Raw genomic sequence first — 23,022 nt, 5'->3', positions numbered from 1 at the left:
AGCAGCCCCTGGGAGACACGAGACATGCCAGAATATGTCCATACAAATTTAAATATGCGTTTGTTTTATGGAAGTGTTTGTGTATATGCATGAAACTAATAGGAAATATTGTAAATAACTCAGGTGATACGACAAATTAAGTCAGTGCAGATCCCAGTGTGTAATTGTTTACTGTGGATTTGCAATGAACAAGAGGGTTAGGTTTTGTTCTCTGGACCCTGTGTAAAGCCAAAAAATGCATAGTCAAAAATACTAAAGGAATCCCAAACTTATCATTATTATATTCTGTGTGCATAGATGTACATTATAGCTATTAAATCACCTCTGTAATGCAGGATAAACATTGTAACAAGTACATAACATCAATAGATCACAAATATGGAAACATTCCATGTATTGTGAGAGATTACTCATCCTCTTCCTATGACACTGGGTGAAGATAAAGTCAGACAATGATGAAGGGGAGGAAGAGGGCAGTTTAAAGCCATTCTAAGAGGTAAAAGGACATGATGATTATAAACATTTTGATTACAGTGTCTGGAACATATTCTTATAGAGTCACAAGGCCTGTGAGAAAAGTTAATGCTTGCCCTATAGATGGATCCTACTCAGACACTTAAGTTTTCCAAGGGGTCAAATGCCGGAAACTTTTCATTAAACATGTAGCCTAAAAAGATGACTTCTTGCTCTTCATCATTTTCACTGCACATTCATGGTCTCCTCCAACTCACCATCAATCAGTTTCTCTGTGCCCTTCAATGAACTCCCTTACCATGTCTTCAAACTCTTCCATGCCTACTGTTCTGAAGACCTGAATTTTGTGCTTCACTTCAGTCATTCCTGCTGCATTAGATGATGTGAATGTGGGTGAAGGCAAAGTGTGTGCACATGCTGGTGCTGTATCTTTGAGCTTGAAAGTGAAAACATTCAGATTCTGGATCAATTGGCATATAACTAAAATCAATATAAGAAATACTTTTGCTGGTCGCAAATCACCGATTGGAAGACACCAAAGATATGAAAGTGTGCTAGTAAAGCCACATGTGCAATATTGTATAAAATGTATGCTTGCAAGAAAAGTGTTGGGAATAATGTTTTTAAGACCAAAATGGCAGTAAAGATCTAAATGTTATTGTATATAGCTAGTATATACTATATAATGTGTATAAAATACTTTAAAAAAAACAAATTATTCAAAAAGGGATTGAGTTTAACAAGCAGTGTTATTTATATAGTTTCATGTTGTTCACAACAGTATAAATATTCCCTGAGAACTTTCTGCTCAGCCCTCAGCCAGCAGTATACTATTTACTATCCACTATCTTTCCCATTCTTATCTGTGAATCTAAGTCCCTTGTGTCACCCTTTCATAGACATATAACACTTTCATAACTTTTCTGCATAAATTTGGGTGATGCAATGCTGGAAAAGACATGGCTGCTTTTTTTTTTTTACGTCGCGGCCTATAGCGCCAGTAGGCTTCTTCCCGGTGGGGCCTGATGGTCGGCCCAAGGCTTCTTCCCGGTGGGTCCTGATGGTCGGCCCAGCCTGTTCTGGCGCAGGCGAGTGTTTATAGTGGTGCCATCTTGCACTGGCTCATGCTGCCCTCCCGGAGCTCATCTTTAATCCTAGAATCTAGAGTCCGGGTTGATAGGTGGTCTTCTGGACAGCATGTGGGTAGTTTTAAGCCACTTGGCGGCGGCTGAAAAATCCCAGCTTGGTGGCACCGGGCAGGGATTGAACTCGCATCCTCCTGAACGCGGTGCTGTTACTCTGTCGATTCAGCCACCGCCTCCCCATAATAAATAAAACACTATTTTCTAAACTGGCTTTTCATTTTATCGACTACTTTATACCTTACTTAAATCAGAAATAAAAATTATCTTAAAAATTCTTTCACAGTAGTAGAGTACCTAGGGTCTCTAATTTTGATTGTATTCAATTTGGCAGTTTGTGATTTTGGCAATGGGTATCAAAATAAGGACAAAATACAAGTATGGAGTGTATTGGCAAGAAAAAATAGACTATTTGTGGAAACCCTTCTGAGGGAGTTCCGAGAAAAGGGGGTCAGATTAAATATAGCAATAGGTCATTTTAAGTGCATTAAATTTTAGCTTTTGCTCTGATATTAGTAACCTTCCCATGTTTTTATTAGATATAGTGATATTGAAAACTGCTCCCTGTCCCCAAGTCGGAACATTGTGCCAAATCTATTTTCCGACTAACCAAGAACTCTTCCATAAATAGAAAGTGCCGCAACCTTGCTATCTCTATCTTCCAGAGACTTCTGGCACCTTGCCAAAATCATCTCCAATTTCACTTCTTCATCTTTCCCTTCTGTCCTTAATCCTGATGGCAGCACCACTGTCTCTTCTGTCTATGGCTAAACTCTTTTCTCAAACTTTCTGTAAAAACTCCACTCAGGTTTGATTCTGGACATATTCCATCTAGTCATTCTCCCTCTGACTCTTTTATGCCTGTTATTAAGATTCTTAAGAATGATGTTTTCTATGACCTCTCTGGCCTCAACCCTCAAAAGGCTTATGGGCCTGATGGAGTGCCTCCTATTGTCCTTAAAAACTGTGCTTCTGTGCTGACACCCTGCCTGGTCAAACTCTTTCATCTCTGCCTTTCAAGATCTACCTTTTCTTCCTGCTGGAAGTACGCTTACATAGAGCCTGTGCCTAAGAAGGGTGACCGTTCCAATCCTTCAAATTACCGCCCAATAGCTTTACTTTCCTGTCTATCTAAAGCTTTTGAATCATTCCTTAACCAGAAGATTCAAAAGCATCTATCCACTTCTGATCTTCTATCTGATCGCCAGTATGGGTTCTTCAAGGGACATTCTAGTGTCGATCTTGTTTTCTTAACAGCCTCCTGGTCATCCTCTCTTAGCTGTTTCAGTGAAACTTTCTCAGTTGCGCTAGACATGTTGAAAGCTTTTGATAGAGTCTGGCACAACTCTTTGCTCACTAAACTACCCTCCAAAGGATTCTATCCTTCTCTCTTCCTTTATCTCCAGTTTCCTTTCTGGCTGTTCTATCTTTGCTGTGGTTGACGGTCACTCTTCTTACCCTAAACCTATTAATAGTGGTGTTCCACAGGGCTCTGTCCTATCACCCACTCATTTCCTGCTGTTCATCAATGATCTTCTTTCCATAATAAACTGTCCTATCCACTCATATGCTGAAGACTCCACTCTGCATTACTCAACTTCTTTCAACAGAAGACCCTCTCAACAGGAATTGCAAGACTCTAGATTGGAGGCTGCAGAATGCTTAACCTCAGACCTTGCTATCATTTCTGATTAGGGTAAAAGGAACCTTGCGTCCTTCAATGCCTCAAAAACTCAATTACTCCACCTCAAAAACTCAATTACTCCACCTATCAACTCAACATAATCTTCCTAACACCTATCTCCTATTCTTCGACAACACTCAGCAGTCACATTCTACAATAAACATCCTCGGCCTATCCTTAGCTCAAAATCTCAACTGGAAACTTTACATCTCCTCTCTTACTAAATCAGCTTCCTCAAGGTTGGGCGTTCTGTATGGTCTCCACCAGTTCATCTCCCCCGCACAGATGCTTTCCATATATGAGGGCCTTGTCTGCCTTCATATGGAGTATGCATCTCATGTGTGTGGGGGCTCCACTCACAGTTCTCTTGGGCAGAGTGGAGTCAAAGGCTCTTTGTCTCTTACCGAGTCTTCTACCTCTTAAATTATGCCACCTTGTTGCATCTCTTTCTATCTTCTATCAATATTTTCATGCTGACTGCTCTTCTGAACTTGCTACTGCATGCCTCCCCCTCCTGCACTCAACATTTTACTCTAGCTCATCCCTATACTGTCCAAACCCCTTATGCTAGAGTTAACCAGCATCTCCATTCTTTTATCCCCTTCACTGGTAAACTCTGGAATGAACAGCTTTTCTTCGCCTATATTTCCGCCTATGACTTGACCTCTTTCAAGAAGAGTGTATCAAGATACCTCTCCATCCTAAATTGACCTCTTTTGGCCACTCTTTCCTTTTCACTTTGTGGGAGCAACATTTAACAGGTTTTTTTCTACACTTTCTTTTTTTTTGCCCTCGAGTTGCTTCCTGTGCTGGAAAAAAAAAAAAAAAAAAAAAAGTCCTAGCATGGGCTGTAAAAAACATCGTAGTGATACTCCAAACCATCAATTGTAGCATTTCATTGTGTCGTAATGGTCAGCATTATCCAAAAGGCGCACCTGACAATCACCATATGGGGGGTTACAAACTTGGCAGAGGGACTTTTTTGGCAGCCATAGCCAGTAACGAGCTAAAGAGTAGCCTATCCAGATATTTTGTTTTTATTTATTAATGATCCACGAGACATCCTAAAGTTAAATCAAAGTATGTGCTTATCTTTGTATTCATTCATACACATACTGGTAATATTTCTGTGGTGTCTGATTCACTTGTGTGAATAAAATTCTATTGTGAAAAACAGTCACATATTCGTGTCACTAGTAAAAATGAAACTAGTAGTGAAAGTTTTGCCTCCATGAAATATACACAAATAGATAAATATGAAAGCTCACTTAGTCACAATAAGTGACATCACCTGCTTTGCGCAGTAAATATATGCTATTTGTGGTATCTGACACCTGCAAAATGGCGTGGGTCAGCCTCGGTCCTCGGAGCTACAGCCTCAACGTTGCCATATTGTCGTACTCAGCAGATTATATTTCCCGACTTCCTACTCCTAAACTGTCTTCTGGGCTCCAATAACGAAACTAATTTATAATTATCGTTAAAAGAGTTAGATCCTGATGTTTTTTGGCAATAGTTAGGTGTCAGAAACCAGTAAATACTGTGCTCTGAGTACGATGACCTGGCAATGGTAGCTATACGTATTTTCATATTATTGTTCTGTTGTTTATTCAATGTTCTGTTCAAGAAAAAGAATACCCATAATTTTAGTTAGTTTTTGGTTATGAGGATTCTTTACGAAATACAATTATAACATTACCTTCTACTAGTTAGGAAACGTACTGAATCCTGGATCGGCTACAGTGATGTTAGGTGCGCCTATTGGTCATACCTTGGAACAGTAGGCATGCCTTGTGTTGATAGTTTACTGTAGTTATGAGAACTGGGGCTGCACTCAGTTGGACAACACTGTTGTTCTATGTAGTGCAATGCTACAATTCATAGTCTAGGGTAAGGATGAATGGATTTATCAACTGCCTAAAACTAAGGCTCAAGGAGGAGAATCACACTATACTGGAAAAGAGGCAACACTGCTGGAACAGGCATTCATTATTTTAAAGAGTGGCTCATATATCCTAAGAGTGTCATTTCTTCATTCACATTCAGTGGGGTAGAGTGGCACGGGATCTTTCTGTGGGTAACTATCCAATTGTACAAAGGCCAATAGAAAGCTGCAAAACTCCTGTTGCCTGCTGTGATGGTATTTTGGGTCCTCCCATCAGTGCTACAAGTGTAATGAATGCAGTGTAATTTTTGAGACACTACTCTGGAAAGTCATGTGCTGGCAAATATGGAACATACTTCAGTTTCTCTATCCACAAACTGGAAGAATAGTGTTGGTTCAGAATCAATAACTAAATTCTTTTACATGTAGCTCAATGTCACCATTATAGTGATTTTTCATTTAGCTACACTTTTTACATTTAACTACCAAAATCGAGACATTACTGTATGCAAGGGAGCAAAAAGTACACAAAGCTATGATCACTGCATCTACTACTACTCACCCTCTGGACACCAAGGCCACGGCTCCCTGGAGTTCTAGGGCATTGTAGGGCAGCGAGCAACACTCAAGTGGATCTGCCAACACCAGCCGCACACCTTTAAAGATTCGCTCCTGCAAGGAAAAAGCATATCACACTCTAAACTTACTCGGGGGTTGGGTAACCCAGTGGGTTTGGTACTTGCCCCGCCACCGAGAGGTTGAGAGTTCAATCTCAACCTAGAGGAAGCCTGGCTAGACTTTAAAAATCAATTACTCACTCAGCAGAACACATTTGTTCCGTTTTGTGAGAAAGTTCAGACTGCACCAAATTTTTCTTCACCAACATTGTAGAGCGAGAATGAAATAAGCTCCTATCTTCAGTGATCCAGTGCAACATAACTGACTCCTCTAAAAAATGAGCTCGACTGACCCTAGTGGAGCCATAAGGTGTTAGCTACCTAACTCAGGGAGATTATTTAATCACCATTTTTAATCTGAACTTATTAATTAACATTTACACAGACCACTTTATTCACCAAGATAAGTCTTGAGTAATTAAAATATGTATAACTGAACCAATATATGAATAGTTTGGTAATCTTGTTTCAGTATATCAAGAATTCAAAAAAATTGTGATGTGATTGGATGATATAAACCTTGTATTGTAACTCATTAACAGGACAAACTCCCATTTACACAGCATGCACCAGTTTGCTAGCTAGTGAGCCTGAGTAAGTGGGAAGCATGCACCAGGTTGCTGGCTAGTTAGCCATCATCATTACTATAGCTAAGACAAAGAAAACCACCTTGAAGAACAGCAAAGGTGGTGATGACCAAGAAACTTCAAGCAGGCTGAAGAACTCGGTTCTTAAGTTTAAAATAATAAATCACTAGATTAAGATTAATATATTTTTGTTTGACTTACAAATGGAGTCCCAAAGTTCTTGGCTTGCCTGAGGCGATAGGTATAACCCAGCTCCTTGGGGTACAGCACCTCGAAGAAGATGTCATCCTCTATAAAGTCATATATAGTTGCTTCATTCCACACAGCATTGGAAACTGTAGAAGTGACAGATTTTTAAGTTGGAAAATAGAAGAAAAGAAGCATCAAACACTAAATTTTGACTTACAGTATGTAATTTCTACATCTCTATTCCAAGTGAATTAAATCAAACATACCTTTCCTCTACTCTCCCATGTACAATATTATCATTCAGAAAGAAAAAATAAATTTAAACCTGCCACACTTTCTAGTGTATAGCAAGATATTTCTGGCAGGGTGGTTGGTACTTAGAACTGGAGATTTGAGTCTTCAAAGTTCAAACAAAACCAATTAGATTGGCTTCATTAAGTCATAGACTGACTTACTCGACTGTCATGAAGACTGATGACTCTGCAGGAAAGCTGCAAACCTCAATCTAACCATAAGCAACATTGATCACAAAGTCATATCAACATTCCATTAAATTAGTTCAACAACTCTAGTAGTACATATAAGGCACATCTTACACATGTATACAATTCTCACTGACAATATTTAGATGGATAAACTTCCATGTACTAGAGTCCAACTCAGTTATGAAGTTAGTTTGGGCAGGGACCACTCGGGGAGTTCCTGGCCTTTGCGCTGCAAAATCTTATTTAATGTATACAGAATATAATATATGAAACACAATTTAAAATAAATAGTTACATAGATGATCAATGAGGGAGAGAGTAATGTATTGGGGGTGATACAGCAGTGACTTCATATTTGTGTTGGACTAAAAAAAACTGAAGTTCCCTTGAACCTTAAGTCTTCCAAGCAATAACTGCTCATGTATGGCTCACCTCTTCTCAGAGTTACAGGTGTGTTTTTGTAGCTGGAATGACAAGACATCTTAAGCACTGCAAGCGTTATTGGCATGGCTAGCAGAGTGTGTGGTGCAGTACAGAGCCGAAAAGTGATTGTCAGATTTTGTTTACCGTTTACCGTTGATGAGGTTTCAGGCCCCGCTCCACTGCTAGTGCAGCGCTCTGCGAGGGTCGTCAACAATTATGATGTTAGCCTCGATAATAATCTCTGATACACTTATTCACAACGTCATAGTGAGTGAGTTAGTCTTGATTGCTTTCATGAATAGCCTACTGATGTCCTTTTAATAAAACTTGGCATCATCATAGTCAATTGGCCATGAGGCACTAAATTATTTCCAGCTCACTGAACATTTAACACACAATTTGTCTGAATATAAACACTAATTACTAGCCATGATCGGTTATGTTACGAATTCTCTCAATTTCGGTTTGAAGAACTACACAACACAGGTCATTCGCTGAGTGGTTGATTTCAGGCTTCTTGTACCTCACACAATTTATGCATTTCTTCTCAGCCATGGCGCACTCCTTTGATTTGCAATTGCCAGTGCATTTGAAACATTTTGGGGCTTCTCCATTGGTCTTGGCAGTACAGTTGGCCTCAAGATGGCCATATCTCTGACAATGATAATACATAATTGCATGGTATCTGTCTCTCACCGTGTATATTCTCCATTCCAATTTCAACTTGTCGTGATTCTTGTAAATCAGCTCTCTTACAGTTGGGTTGCACCTCAAAATGTAGTGCATCATGCCACCAGCTGCAGGCTTACTAAAAATCAGCTCAATCTTATTCTCAATACCCTGAATTGTGCGTAAGACCTCATTGCGGTATAAGATGGTCTCCTTTATTTTTTCCTTGGTCTCCTCTTTATGCACATTTCATATCATGCATGATCTTTGGTTTCATCTTTCCAGCACTCTTGGTATACTAATTTGCTCATCAGACTCCAATTTTTGAGCAACCTCATCCCTTGTGTGCTCATTATCAAAGTTCATGACAATATTACCTCCATTTGTGAATCTTGAATCAGTTATTTGAATACCATTCAATGCGTGGGAGACTTCATTCTTTATATCTGTTGCCTTCTTTTCCTGGTTAGAAGCTTTCACAACTAGGAGATTCTTCTTGACTTTCCTGTCTCTCTTCGCCACCTCAGCCCAACTAAGTGCTTGGTCAGCTCGAAGGGCATCAGCAACTGACCCCAGGCCCTCCTGCACCTTCTCAGCATTTGATTCAACTTCATCTTTTGCCACAGATATTTCTTTAGATAATTCTTGCTTGAATTCATCCAATTTCTCCACAATATTGGAAGCCAGAGATGGTTTATGGAGGCATGGGGTGCAAATCCAATTAATTTTAGGTATATTATCCTGCTTAATTCCAGACAAATTGAGCACACTTCACATGACACCATTTACGGCACAAACAGCATCCAATCCACTTCTTGCCTGTGAAATCCTCACAAACGTACAGTAACACAAATCCCTCACGCCCTTGGCCCTGACAGCCATGTCGACAAAGCACTTTCCACGTGGAGCAAGACGCAACACATCCGATCACGGCCACGACTACTCACTCACTGTTCCACTAGCCAAGATTCATGTTAGAAGCAGTGTGTGTTGTTATGGCTGGTAGTACTTTGTATGTGTACAGTGATGATGAATGTATCAGCAAATATCTCAAGAACTTCAAGCTTCACAGATGTGTCTTATCTAGAGTGTTGTAAGTTAAAGAGTTGCGGCAAGCTGTGACACACGTGAAGTTGTTAGTTTGTTAATTTCTGGTTCATTACACATTTCACCAACCAGTTGATGAACAGGTGACTACCATATCTCCCCTGATTTAATTTTCCTTGACAGTTTATCAGAGTGAAAAGTTCAAAATAAAACTGAAAGTCCTGGTTAACAGACACATCTGGACTTACTATAAACGCTGGCTTTATCTATGTGCCCATAACTTGTTTTCTTCATTAGTCTTCTGTTACCATGTATGTCTTCTACTAACATTCAAACCCCATGGAAAATTCTTGAGATCAAAAGAAGTGAAGCAAGCAATGACATGTGTGTGGAAACCTCAAGCCATGTGACTAGATGGCAGATCAGCCCAAAGCAATTAAGTACACAAACATGGATAGTTGAATGGGGCAAAGTCCCTGTAAGAGGTTAGACATATATTCACCTGCCTCTATGTGATTTTAAGAGGGGGCGGGAGGGGAGGAGTCTCGTCACAGAAAAGAGCATGAAGACTACTTTTGTATTTTAGCTGTAGCAAAGAGGACAGTAATTTACAAGGTAAGAAATGTGAAATGGCATGTTAATGAAACTAATCTCAACCTAAACCAAGGAAACTGAACTCAATGAAAAATCTGAGTTACTGGGACAGGCTCAAGACTCTGCAACTCTACTCCCTCCAAAGACAAAGAGAGAGATACTACATAATTTACACTTGGAAAATCCTGGAGAAGCAAGACTATTCAACTGCCTGCCGAGGGACATCAGGGACACATCTAACTGTAGCACAGAGACCTTCAAAAGAAAATTGGACCTGTCTCTGCAGGGGATCCCTGATGAGCCCCCTATCCAACACACGACTACTCCAAGGGGGGCAGGGGGTAACTCCCTCCCTGACCAGCTGAGCCACATTAGGAGTGGAGCACAGTGTAGGGGTGGTGGACTTCCAAGTCGACCATGGTGAACATCATCTAAACTACAAGACAAGACAATGAAGCACTGAGGTCTTGCAAAAGGGAGCGTATCCCATGCATCAAGGCATGTACGTAGATCTGTCATGTGTCATTAACCAGGCCTGAGGCATTATCCATCGTGATGATTATCATGACGTTAAGTCTAGCTTGCCACACCTGCGCCCACCCAACAAGGGTCACGAGGCCACGGCAGGCCGAGGTACAGACACCTGACGGGGAGCTGACTGTTCATGGTTTACGGGTTAACACGATGAGTTACCGCACGCCACAACCACACGCAGTGCCTGCACCCCGCCTGGTACTCCAAGCACCCACTGCCTTTTAGATACATGCCTGTTATGCGTAATTAAACGAGAACGAGGAGGCGGTGGCCTGCCTTCGCCTCCCACCACAAACACACACACGGGGCGCCACACGACACTCACACAGTTCTTGCTGCACACAGTCATGGAGCGGCAGCAGCAGGAGCAGAAGGGCAAGCAGGAGGAGGGAGGCAGCCTTCCACAGCATAGCGGCCGAGAGACAGGCCTGGGAAGCACTACATGGCGGGCAGCGATAGCGGGACACGTCAACGCGGCGGCGCCTGGCTGGGTTGTTTTGTTATTACTGTTTTCGTGGGTTTCTGACGGCGCCAAGGGAGACACTCACCACGAACCTAATTATTTTATTTTCGCATATTGGGTGGATAAATAACCCACAATGAATAATTAATAACATGTTGTAAGATGTTAACTAGTTGTTAAGATGAATAGCGAACAGTTGAATGCGTTATAATTATCGGATGCTTGTGTTTACGGTGTGGGATTGATACGGTTAGATAAGGCATGATACCACACCCAAATGAGTCTCAACATTTTCTTATCAATAAATATAACTCTTGCAACAAATTATGATTGCCGAGCACGTCTAGAGACTAAGAGTACGTAGTGATCATCACTGATCAATCGAGAATCGAACCGTTGACAAGAGACAATTAAGGCGACGGATGGGCCAACAAGGTACAGCCACGTGTCCCGGGCCTGTCCACACACTACAGGTTCACTGAACAAGCCACTGCCTTCATATTTGGCACCGTCACAGCTACGAGGGAGTGGGGGAGGCCAAGATTCCCCATTGTTATGAAATCCTGAGTGCAAAGCAAAATTATTATTTGTATGAAATAGGTAGCCTACGGGGAACCCCCACCTCACTTACACACAGATGACTTGGCCCCTTGTATGCAGACCCCTAACGTCGCTACTGGACACAGTAACTATTCTTCGTTGAAAATGCCACAAAATATAAATTTCACTTGATAGTTGTCAATCAATCAATGACAACCCAGATTCCCCAAGCATCGCCACTGACCCCAGAGCACAAGGAATGGAGAGATGACGGAGATCAAAGCAGATCGCTGATATCCCCAACGCAAGAACTTGACGAGTTGGGCGCAGAAGAGATAACTGTGCCCCCAATAGAAACCGAGAAAGAGGTGTTGCCTGGTGCAGAAAAGGGGATGAAAAAAAAGGGAAAAAAACAACAACAAAGCAGAAAAGGACCTACACGATTTTCACTGACGCTCAGGAGGTTAATCTTGGTGAATGGTATCGTGAAAATCCTTTGTTTAAACTTTATCTACGTATGTATCACCAAAAGGATACATACGCTCCATCATTGCCATCGAAACTGCAAAAGACGATTGGCTGAGTACTTTCCCCCGTTAAAATATCCTCGATCCTGTCAGAAACGTGCTGAATACCTGCCCCGGGAAAGCAAACTCTAAGTCTATTCCCCTTATCCCTTGAACAAAAGTACAATGAGCCTAATTTGACTGTCCCCCACAACTAAGACTTTCCTAGGAACAGCGCCAGGGGCGGGAAGAAAAGCTGAAACAGGAGGAAGGGGTGGGGAGAGAGAGGGAGGGGTGGTAACAGGGTGGGACTGTGTGGAACGGGGAAGAGGGTAGGAAGGGGGGAGGGTAGCGGCTGTAGCGGAAGAGATAGGGAGGAGGAGGAGGAGGAGAACGAAGAGGATGATGAGGGAGAGGAGGAAGGGGTAGGGGCCAGGGGAGAATGAGAAGAGAAAGAAGTGGGTGGGGGCAAGGCAGAGGAGGTCGAGGAGGAGGGGGAAGAAGGAGAGAAAGAAGATTTGATTTGATTTTATACATTTATTGAGATATACACATACATATAACAGTATACATATATAGCCTCAAAAGGGGAAGAGGGAGAGCAGGACGGGGAAGGGGAGGGAGTCTGGACGGAGGGGGAGGGATAGGAAGGGGGGGAATGCAGGGACGACGACGAGGAAGGCACCTCGGAGGAGGGTGAGATGGGAGAGAGGCAGCAGGAGGAGGGGGAGGGGGAAGAAGAGAGAAGGGAGTAGGGGGGAGAGGAGGAGGAGGAGGAGGAGGAAGGGGAAGAGGACGAGGCGACGGGGCTGGGTCGTGCTGGGATGCTGAGGCTTGAAGGGGGGAGCGGCAGAGAGGGCGAGGCGAAGGTGGCAGGGAGGTCAGGTGGTGAGCGCGCGGGTAGGTGATCGTGATCAAATCGTATCTTACCGTAACCTATTGGATTCAAATCTGAGGATAATGGTAGCAAATCGTAGCGTTTCGTAGTGCTTCGTAGTGCTTGAATCATGGAATCATCATTTCTTACTCTCTCCCTCTCTTTTTACTCCACTCTCTATTTCTCTCTCCTTTCCCGCACAAAAGACTAAACCCATTCCCCCGCCTGACCTCGTGAATAATGTGGCGTTTCGGTACACAGCAGCAGCAGCAGAAGAGGAGGTTCGTTCAACATTCGGGGACGCCTGTCAGAGCTCCTCGGCGTATATATTAATGAACGGGGACAGAGTGGGGAGACCCGCTTACTCGTGGCTTACATTTGTGGTGGATTATTGAACTGAAGTTGACCAAGGTTATGCATGTATAGGTCTTCCTGTATAGCTTGGCGCACGTGAACGGAATCTGGACGGGGGTATTGACTGGGCGTGAATTTATACAAAGAGACAAAATTGCCTTACGTGTAGATTTATATTACCTAAAAATTGTGACTTCGGCACTGGAGACGACGTTAACTGGGCGTGGAACAATACGATGCCTGTTTATATTCTTGTTTTACATTTGTGGCGGTTTACTGAACTGAGGCAGACCGACGTTATGTATGCAGGTCTTCCTTTAAAATCTGGCTCTCCTAAGCGTAATACAGGTGTAGAAATTAATTGAGTGTGGTTTAGTACATGGAGACAGACTGGAATTACCTGTATATTATCTTTGAAAATATGGCTCTTTGAAATTGAATGCGGCGTTAGCTGGGTCCGGACTAATACATGGAAATAGACTGTCATTATGTATATATATTGCATTAGGAACTGGTTATTTGACACCGGATGCGATGTTACCAGGGTCTGGTTAATACATGAAAATAGACTGACTGGCATCATGTATATTTTACCTTAAAAAAATGGCTCCTTGACACTTGATGTGGCACTAACTAGGCGTGAATAAAGCGTGCATGGAGACAGGCTGAAATTTTATACATGTTGCCTTAAATAAAGACTCCTTGAATCTGGGTGCTGCGGTAACTATATAGGTAAAAGGGTCAACGCAATAGCTGCGCGTGGCCTCAGTGCTCACTGGGGAAACCTGCAGAAGGTAACTGTGGTAAACTGTTAACTAAGGACGCCACTAACTGCTGTAATACTCAAGGCCGGACACAAACCGGCATTGTGTGTGTACAGTCTTAAAAGAAACATAACTCTCTCGAATCTAAACCGGGGCCGCAATCACCGTGTTCATAAGTGACATTTTTGAATGATTCACGGCCTCCTGACTTGTCAATATTTATTTTTATTTTGATTTTTTTTCAAAGAAATTGATAAGAGAAACAGCAACACATTATCACTACTCTGTTGTCATTTCCTTCAATACAACACGAGTAATTCTTTCAATTAATTCTTCTGTTACCACCGCAAGGGTCAACAACGAGTCACACCTACAAGCTTTCCTTCTCCTAATCTTTTTAACAACCTTCGGTGGCGTCACAGCAGTTTCCCGTGAAGGTAGTTTTTCTTCCTTCTCTGTTACTACAACTTCATTCGTTTCATTGCCGGGCAGAAGCTCCTTTATTTTCTCTGTTCGGTCAACTATCAGAGGTCCATCGCCATTTTCTGTAACATTCCTACTCTCCACAGATGTTTCCTTGATGGTTTCATGTGAAGGTAGTTTTTCTTCTTTCTCTGTTACAACAACTTCATTCGTTTCATTGCCGGGCAGAATCTCCATTGTTTTCTCTGTTCGGTCAACTACCAGAGGTTCATCGCCATTTTCTGTAACGTTTTTACTCTCCTCTTTTGTCTCCTTAATGGTTTCATGTGAAGGTAGTCTTTCTTCTTTCTCTGTTACTACAACTTCATTCGTTTCATTGCCGGGCAGAATCTCCGTTGTTTTCTCTGTTCGGTCAACTACCAGAGGTCCATCGCCATTCTCTGTAACATTCCTACTCTCCACAGATGTTTCCTTGATGGTTTCATGTGAAGGTAGTTTTTCTTCTTTCTCTGTTACAACAATTTCATTCGTTTTATTGCCGGGCAGAAGCTCCATTGTTTTCTCTGTTCGTTCTACTACCAGAGGTTCATCGCCATTTGCTGTTACATTCTTAGTCTCCACAGATGTCATCGAAATGCTTTCCTGTGAAGGTTGTCTTTCTTCTTTCTCTGTTACAACAATTTCATTCGTTTTATTGCCGGGCAGAATCTCCTTTGTTTTCTCTGTACGTTCTATTTTCTGAGGTCCATCGCCATTTTCTGAAGCATTTCTACTCTCCTCCACAGATGTCATCGAAATGCTTTCCTGTGCAGGTAGTCTTTCTTCTTTCTTTGTTACAACAATTTCATTCGTTTTATTGCCGGGCAGACTCTCCATTGTTTTCTCTGTTCGTTCTATTTTCTGAGGTCCATCGCCATTTTCTGAAGCATTTCTACTCTCCTCCACAGATGTCATCGAAATGCTTTCCTGTGGAGGTAGTCTTTCTTCTTTCTCTGTTTCAATAATTTCATTCGTTTCATTGGCTGGCAGAATCTCCTTTGTTTTCTCTGTCCGTTCTACTATCAGAGGACCATCGCCATTTTCTGTTACATTCTTAGTCTCCACAGATGTCTCCATAACGGTTTCCTGTGAAGGTAGTTTTTCTTCTTTCTCTGTCACTAAAATTTCATTTGTTTTATTGCCGGGCAAGATCTCCGTTGTTTTCTCTATTCGTTCCACTTTCTGAGTTCCGTCGCTCTTTCCTGAGTCACTAAATGTAGTTTCTGTTTTGTTTCTACCTTGGTCATCCGCCCCTACCTTCGGAAAAAGAAGAGTTACGGCTTTATCGTCCTTCGGCTTTTCTTCAGTGTCATTGGTAAGAGGCTGTACTGTTGCTTCCTTCTTTATAACAACATTTCCGTTTATTTCATTACCCGCTTCGTCCAGGACCTTTTTCACGTCCACCGTCTGTGTTAGGGACTCGTTGTGTGGAGTGGTTTTCGTCAGAGTGTCGCTCTCTGTGACAGATTTTTCGCCACTTTCTTTATCGTCCTCATCAATAACAACCTGTGTTTCCGTAGTCTTTGATACACTTCCGTTGGGCTTTACGTCAGTTTCTGTAGTCTTTTCAACGACTGTCTTGTTTCCGGTTGCATGCCCTGTTTCATCTGTATTGTTAAAGACTTTCCTTTCCACGGTCTTGATGGTGTCATTGGTGTCACTTTCCAAACTTGTCTTCATGCTGTCTAGATCAAGCACTTTTGGTAAGTCTTTGAGTCCCCCCTCGTCAACTTTACGGTAAGGTTCCACAGCGACTTTCTCCACGGTAGCGGAGGGCGCCCAGTCCTTCTGCACACACACACACACACAAGACGGCAAGGAATTCTGATGTCAAGTCTGGTGTGTGTGTGTGTGTGTGTGTGTGTGTGTGTGTGTGTGTGTGTTTTAAGGAGGGTGCGAAGCTCAGGGGTCCGTTACAAGGATGGTTAACGTCACTTCACTTGGAACTTCCCTCTTTCCCATTCCCGCTTCATCATTGCATTCTCTCTCTCTCTCTCTCTCTCTCTCTCTCTCTCTCTCTCTCTCTCTCTCTCTCTCTCTCTCTCTCTCCTCTCATTTTTTCTCTCTTCTCCTTTTTACTCCTTCATCTCTTTCTTCTCCTCTTTCGTACTCTTTGATTCTGTCTGCACCCCAAGGCATCCATCCCCTCATCCTCTTTTCCCTCATTCTTCCCCTTGTGATGTGGGTCGTTCACCTTAGTCATTCCACCTGCCTGCCTCGAAATGCATAAATTCCCAGTGATAGCTGATGTAGGGACACACACACACACACACACACACACACACACACGCTAGCTCCGTTGGTTGAAGCGCTGGGTTGCCAGGCTTCACGGCGGTTCGAGCCCCTTTCAGGACGGGTTTTTTTCCCGCTGACTAGGGGCGATTACTGTGCCCCTTACAGCAAGGGAGATGGTGTGTGTGGTATGTGAGGCCCTGTCAGTACCCAGAGATCGACTATAAATAATGAGCCTTGTTCAAATCGGGAGGGTACGTGCTGCCGATTGCAAGTCCAACTCGTGATCAGGCTGTGGTGAAACACACACACACACCCACACCCACACACACACGAACGTAAACACACACACACACACACACACACACACACACACACACGAACGTAAACACACACACACACACACACACACGAACGTAAACACACACACACACACACACACACACACACACACACACACAAAGGTGAGCGGATGGAGTGTACCTAGATTTGAAAAAGGCATTTGACAAAGTACCGCACAGAAGACTAATTTGGAAAATTAAAAATAAGGGTGGAGTGGGTGATGGACTGACTAAGTGGCTGGAGGACTTCCTAACTAACAGGAAAATGAGGCGATAATCAGGGACAGGGTTTCCAACTGGTGCCCTGTGATGAGTGGATTCCCGCAGGGTTCGGTATTGGCGCCAATAATGTTTGCTGTTTATATCAATGATATGGTGGACGGAGTGTCCAGCTATGTGAGTTTGTTTGCAGATGATGCAAAACTATTGAGACGTCTGAATAATGTATAGGACTGTGAGGCATTGCAAGGGGACCTGGATAGAATATGGGAGTGGAGTGGAACGTAGCAGATGGCGTTCAACCTTGCAATTATATATGGGAAATGTAAAAAAAAATGGAGTTTGGTAGGAGTGGCAGAAGATGCGAATATAATTATAAAATGGGAAGTGAGACAATATGCAGAGGAGTGGAGGAAAAAGATTTGGGAGTGACTGTTTCAGAGAACATGTCACCGGACAAACACATCAACAGGATAACGGGACAAACTCTGAATTTGCTGATGAACATAAGGACGGCATTTGTGTACTTGGATGAGGAGATGATGAGGAAAATAATAGTCACAATGATAAGGCCAAGGTTGGAGTATGCAGCAGTGGTCTGGTCTCTTCACGAAAAGAAGAACATAAAGAAGCTGGAAAGAGTGCATAGAGTGGCAACTAAGATGGTACCGGAACTTCGAGATCGGACTTATGAGGAGAGACTCAATAGCATGGGGCTCACAACCCTGGAGAGAAGAAGAGAAAGAGGAGGCCTGATAGCGGTGTACTGGGTGGCGAACGGAGTGGAGCATTTGGACAGAGAGGACCTGTGTGTGTGTGTGTGTGTGTGTGTGTGTGTGTGTGGAACGAGAGAGAAACAAGAGGACATGGAAAGAAGTTGAGGGCGACCACGTGTAGGAGAGATGTGAAAAAGTTTAGCTTTCCAAATAGAAGCACTGAGCTATGAAATAGACTGGAGGAGGAGGAGATAGTCTGTGCAAGAAATATTCATGATTTTAAGGAAAAATTGGATAAGAGTGGATATGGAGACGGGACAGCGCGAGCATAGCTCTTTTCCTGTACGTCACAATTAGGTAAATACAACTAAGTAAATAACACACACACACACACACACACACACCCCACATTATTCTCATTCCTAGGTTATCAAGAGACCAACAATCCTTACAGGAACCCGCAGTTACAAGAGATCCCAGAGTGTCTCACGATGCTCTGAAGCAAATTCCTCCCTGAGAGGGACACAGGCGCCAAGCATCCCCTGTCGAGACTCACGGCGGTCCACCACGCCCAGCGCTGGGACACGGTCACTTCTGCAGTTGTCGCTTTACGAGGCGTGAACAGGACTGCTCAGGTTTCTGCAGTTTGCTGCGAATCTGCATTGGCAGTGGATGGGCAGGCACCTTCATTCTACGTTCAGAGCACTACACTCCTGACAATGAACTCCACCCGCCACTTCCCCGCCTTACCGTACAACTTGCAAAGTTCGCTCAGCAAGGCACTAACGTCTTGATCTGTTCGCCTAAAACTTGCTAACCGCTACTTGTTCCCAAGTCTAAGTCAATAATGCAAATATTCAACAGCAGCGGACCCAATATGGGTGAAAAACGACCACATGGTGCTAACAAACAGAGAGAATCAAAATACATGAAATCAAAATGTATTTTTATTAAATGGTTCAAATACAATATATAAAAATATTCTGTACATACATGAGAAACCGAGAAGTATATACAGTAAAGTTGCATTGCTGCAGAAACACACACACACACACACACACACACACACACACACACACACACACATCGGAAGGAACAGACAGAAACCCTTACTTAAAATAACAATGATAATAATAAAAAAAAAATAATAATAATAATAATAATAATAATAATAATAATAATAATAATAATAATAATAATAATAATAATAATAATAATAATGTATAAAAATGATAATAATAATAATAATAATAATAATAATAATAATAATAATAATAATAATAATAATAATAATAATAATAATAATAATAATAATAATAATAATAATAATAATAATAATAATAATAATAATAATAATAATAATAATAATAATAATGATAATAATAATAATAACAATAATAATAGCAATACATACAACAGGTTAAATACACACCTAACATCGGTATCACTTTCACGTAAGTTATACAAAAAGGAAACAAGTAATAAGCCTCGAGGGGTTCAACATGTTCCGAGCACATTGGGAACACGAAGCCAACATGTTCCCTTTTAATCTAAGCCACGCAGTCACAGGTCGAGGCTTCAGCGCTTTACGAACAAAAGTTTCAACAAGAGATATTTACACTAGTATTTACACAAACAGAGGGACACGAACACAATAACAAAGCCATGTAAACCGTGCGAGAATAAGATTAATCATTCCGTTACTGTGTCATGTCTAGATAATAAAAGTGCACGAGATGATATATTTATACTCTGAAGCGGATCTCATAAATATGGCGATAATTTATGGGTATTATATATAAGCTATTTATACGTCAGATAACTTAGCTCCCTCAACACGGGGCTCAGTGTGGGCGGACAGGCAGAAAGGAGTGGACGTGGGCGACGAACAGGAATAGGTAAGGTTGTGGCAAATGCTGGATTCTGGGGGGATGGTGTCTTGGTGAACAGGAAAACACGTGTTGCTGATTGTGTTTCTAGTGATATAAAAGTGTTGCTGATTGTGTTTCTCAGTGATATAAAAGTGTTGCTGATTGTGTTTCTCGGTGATATAAAAGAGAGGGAATTTAACACCAAATGCAAAAATGAATATGCATCTGCTTCTAATTTCCTCACGATCCGATTGACAACACTGAAGGGGACTGAATGGTAAATCAAAATGAATCGTTCGTGAGTTTTTCCGTAACTAATTTCTAAAGTGGATTGGATACTGAATGCAATAAAATAAAATAAATACTCTCAATCTTCTTTAAGAAAATCTGGCAATACTTATAAATAACATGATAATGATTACAAGAAGAAAAAGACAAGTAATTCACGTATCTATGACAAAAATGACATCGTTCCACAGATGACTTTAATACTTCACGGACTTTTCACCTTACAAAAATCGCCTCTAGGTTCTCCTTCACACTGTTCACTTGTTAATACAGACGACTTTCTTCCATGGCGAACAACTATCACAAGGGAGAATCAGCATTATGCCGGATATCTTTGGTAGACGTGGAGAAGATAAAACATAAAAACAGTAAAAAATAAAATAAAAATCAAGTGATATGCAGGGAGGATAAGGACACGGACATTTTGAGAAGTCTTTTGTCCATCGGAATATTACCACACACACACACACACACACACACACACACCAGGCTTCATCATCTTTCCACACACCTGACTGAACTCTTTCATTGGACGTAACTGTCATTTGTTCACGGCGGATATAAATAAACTTCATCCCAATCACTTCACAACCCCAAAGCGAACAAACATTAGAATAAGACTGAGGAGGGACCACGAAGGCTTGACTGATGAAAAAAAAAACAAAAAAAAAACGGAATCACCTTTTTGTTTTCTGTGTCATTTTCACCAAGTTCTCGTGTGAGCGGTGTTTGGCATAATTTAAGGTCAACAAAAACGGGCTGACAGGGCGTGGGCGATGTTAAGCTTTGACGTGTTTGCTTTATTAAACTGATCGCTTTTGAGAAAAAAAAGTACATTTCAGAAAGCATTCGTTGTATTAGGAGCGATCGGTATAATTTAAACTCAAAATGAACGGGCTGACGGGGCGTGGACAATGAAAAAATTTGATGCGTGTGTTTCAAATCGATCGCTTTAGTGAAAATATGACGTACAAAACAACAACCATTCGATGATTTCTCTCATTATATGTTGGATGGTTTTTGAAGCGCGGTTCGAACTGATCCGAATCGAATGCTGACAACAACACAAGAGTTTATTCAGTCACCCCTCCTCCCATCCTCCTTCGAGCACAGCAATTCACTCATAAAAAAACAACTTTGCACATAGACGAGAAATAAGACTGACACCACTTTTCCATGAGCCACGAGAGACTACCAAAGGCCAGCTTCTGCCTCTCGTGCCCAAACATCTTACTCAAACTCTCCTCGCAGTACTCACGTCTCCCTCAGGATCCAGAAGGTGTCTCGCTGTCTCCGTGTTCCTCAAGCCTCACTAGATCATCTTGTAATCCCTACCACTGATTGTTTAGATTAGAAAAACACAAATATAACGCTGACTTGGATGTGCTTTTGGAGTGAGTGGCCGCAGTGCGCTCTGTCTGCCCCTGCTGCTGCCCGTGAACCGTCCCAAGGACTTCATACGGCTGGCAGCGGTGATACATTGCTCGGTGGTTAATTTCGTCATTTGTGAAAAGAATACATTACTATTGACTTTGCTTCGGATTATTATTATTACTGTTTTACGACACTGGCAACGTTTGCAATGTGTCACTCAGTTTTGGTAGCGTTTGATTAACCATGTTGGTGCCGCACGTCACGACACTGTTATTATTCATCTTATTCCTTCTGTAAACCTAACCGTGGCAGCCGCGGCGCCATGATCGTATACTCCTATCAATCAATTTTCTTTAAACACGCCTTATTGTTCTGACGTTCTCTTAAAGTTTTGTTTCTTTCCGATTTCTGCAACATGATTAACTTTTGTGTCACGTCAAAACGAAACACACGACGTTCGGTGGTTAATTTCCGCCAGCCAAACAAACGCCCGGGCCCAGGCCAGCCCGAAGACACGCCTCCAGCCTCAAGCAAGAAAGTGAAATATAAAAAATAAACATCACATTAGGTTAAGAGGATGACATGAAAGAAACCAATTAAAATGTCTTCTGTCTATGGCTTCCTCGAATTTCTTAGCATCTTTTTATCTTCTAGCTTTGAATCTGTCCTTAAGTGGGATTGGGATGACATGCACCTCTAATGTCCGTTGCTGTATTCTTTTGCAACCATAAAATCAGTCAATCAGTCAAAACCCTCGATCAGCTTGTGTGTTCGTGTGTGCGTTGGTAATGGACTGATGGCGGCGTCTCTAGAGCTTCTCCTCGTTGTTCTCGTGCATGGAGTAATAGCTGCTCTCGGGGAAGTTCTCGAGGTCGATGTATCCCGTGGGGCTGTTGTCGAGGAGCTCCAGCAGGTCCTCCTTGATCTCGGTGAAGGACGGCCGCTGGTTGAGGTCCTGGTGCCAGCAACGCGTCACGATGTGGTAGAGTTCGGGGCGGCAATGCTCGGGGCGCTCCAGACGGTAGCCCTCACGAACCTGCCGCATCACCTCCCGCGCCGCCATGCCGGGGTACGGGGTGGAGCCTGGGGGGGAGGGGAGGAGGTGAGAGATAGGTAGTGTGAGGATGCAAGGTTGTGTGAGAGACTGTCTAATGGAGAGTATGGTTGTATCTGGATGAGAGTTGAGGGTGTGAGGTGAGAGATGGATGAAGCGATGGATCACTGTGGTTATAAGGGAGAGAAAGACTAAAAGAGATAGGAGGGCAGGGAGTCTGTGAGGTCAGGAATGGGAGAAGTTGAGAGTGTGAGGTGAGTGCCAAGGGATCAGCGGTGGGAGTGTGTGACGTGGAGGAGTGAGGTTACTAGGGAGGAAAGGATGTGAGTGGGAGTGTGGGTGGGAATGAGTGAATGTCTAGAGGGGAGATAAGGGATGGGGGGGGGGTCTGTATGTGTGTGGGGGAGGGGGACATGGGGGAGGTGAGGGTGTGAAGCAGATGCCAAGAGATAAGGCGATGAGAAGGTGAGTGTGTGGGGATGAGTTAGTGTGGAAGGATGCTACGGCCAGACAAAAAAAAAAAACTCATGGGACCCTGACGTAGCCTCTCTGCAACTTTTAAAAATAGTCG

At 42.5% G+C, this 23,022-nt stretch overlaps 1 protein-coding gene across 1 annotated transcript in view; it reads right to left on the bottom strand.

The window, feature by feature from the left end:
- Window positions 1-5,842: 5,842 nt before the first annotated feature.
- The window catches only part of LOC127006831 (mucin-5AC-like), a 31,318-nt gene continuing 14,138 nt past the window's right edge, over window positions 5,843-23,022 (bottom strand). Inside the window, exons 8-10 of the mRNA XM_050877185.1 lie at window positions 21,282-22,480; window positions 6,651-6,784; window positions 5,843-5,857 (exon numbers count right to left, since the gene is read on the bottom strand). Coding sequence (XP_050733142.1) covers window positions 22,206-22,480 — 275 coding nt within the window. The 3' untranslated portion in view covers window positions 5,843-5,857; window positions 6,651-6,784; window positions 21,282-22,205. The remainder of the gene's footprint in view (window positions 5,858-6,650; window positions 6,785-21,281; window positions 22,481-23,022) is intronic.

This window comes from Eriocheir sinensis, chromosome 33, assembly GCF_024679095.1.
Source record: "Eriocheir sinensis breed Jianghai 21 chromosome 33, ASM2467909v1, whole genome shotgun sequence".
NCBI lineage: Eukaryota > Metazoa > Arthropoda > Malacostraca > Decapoda > Varunidae > Eriocheir > Eriocheir sinensis.
This window is presented reverse-complemented; position numbering and strand designations above follow the sequence as displayed.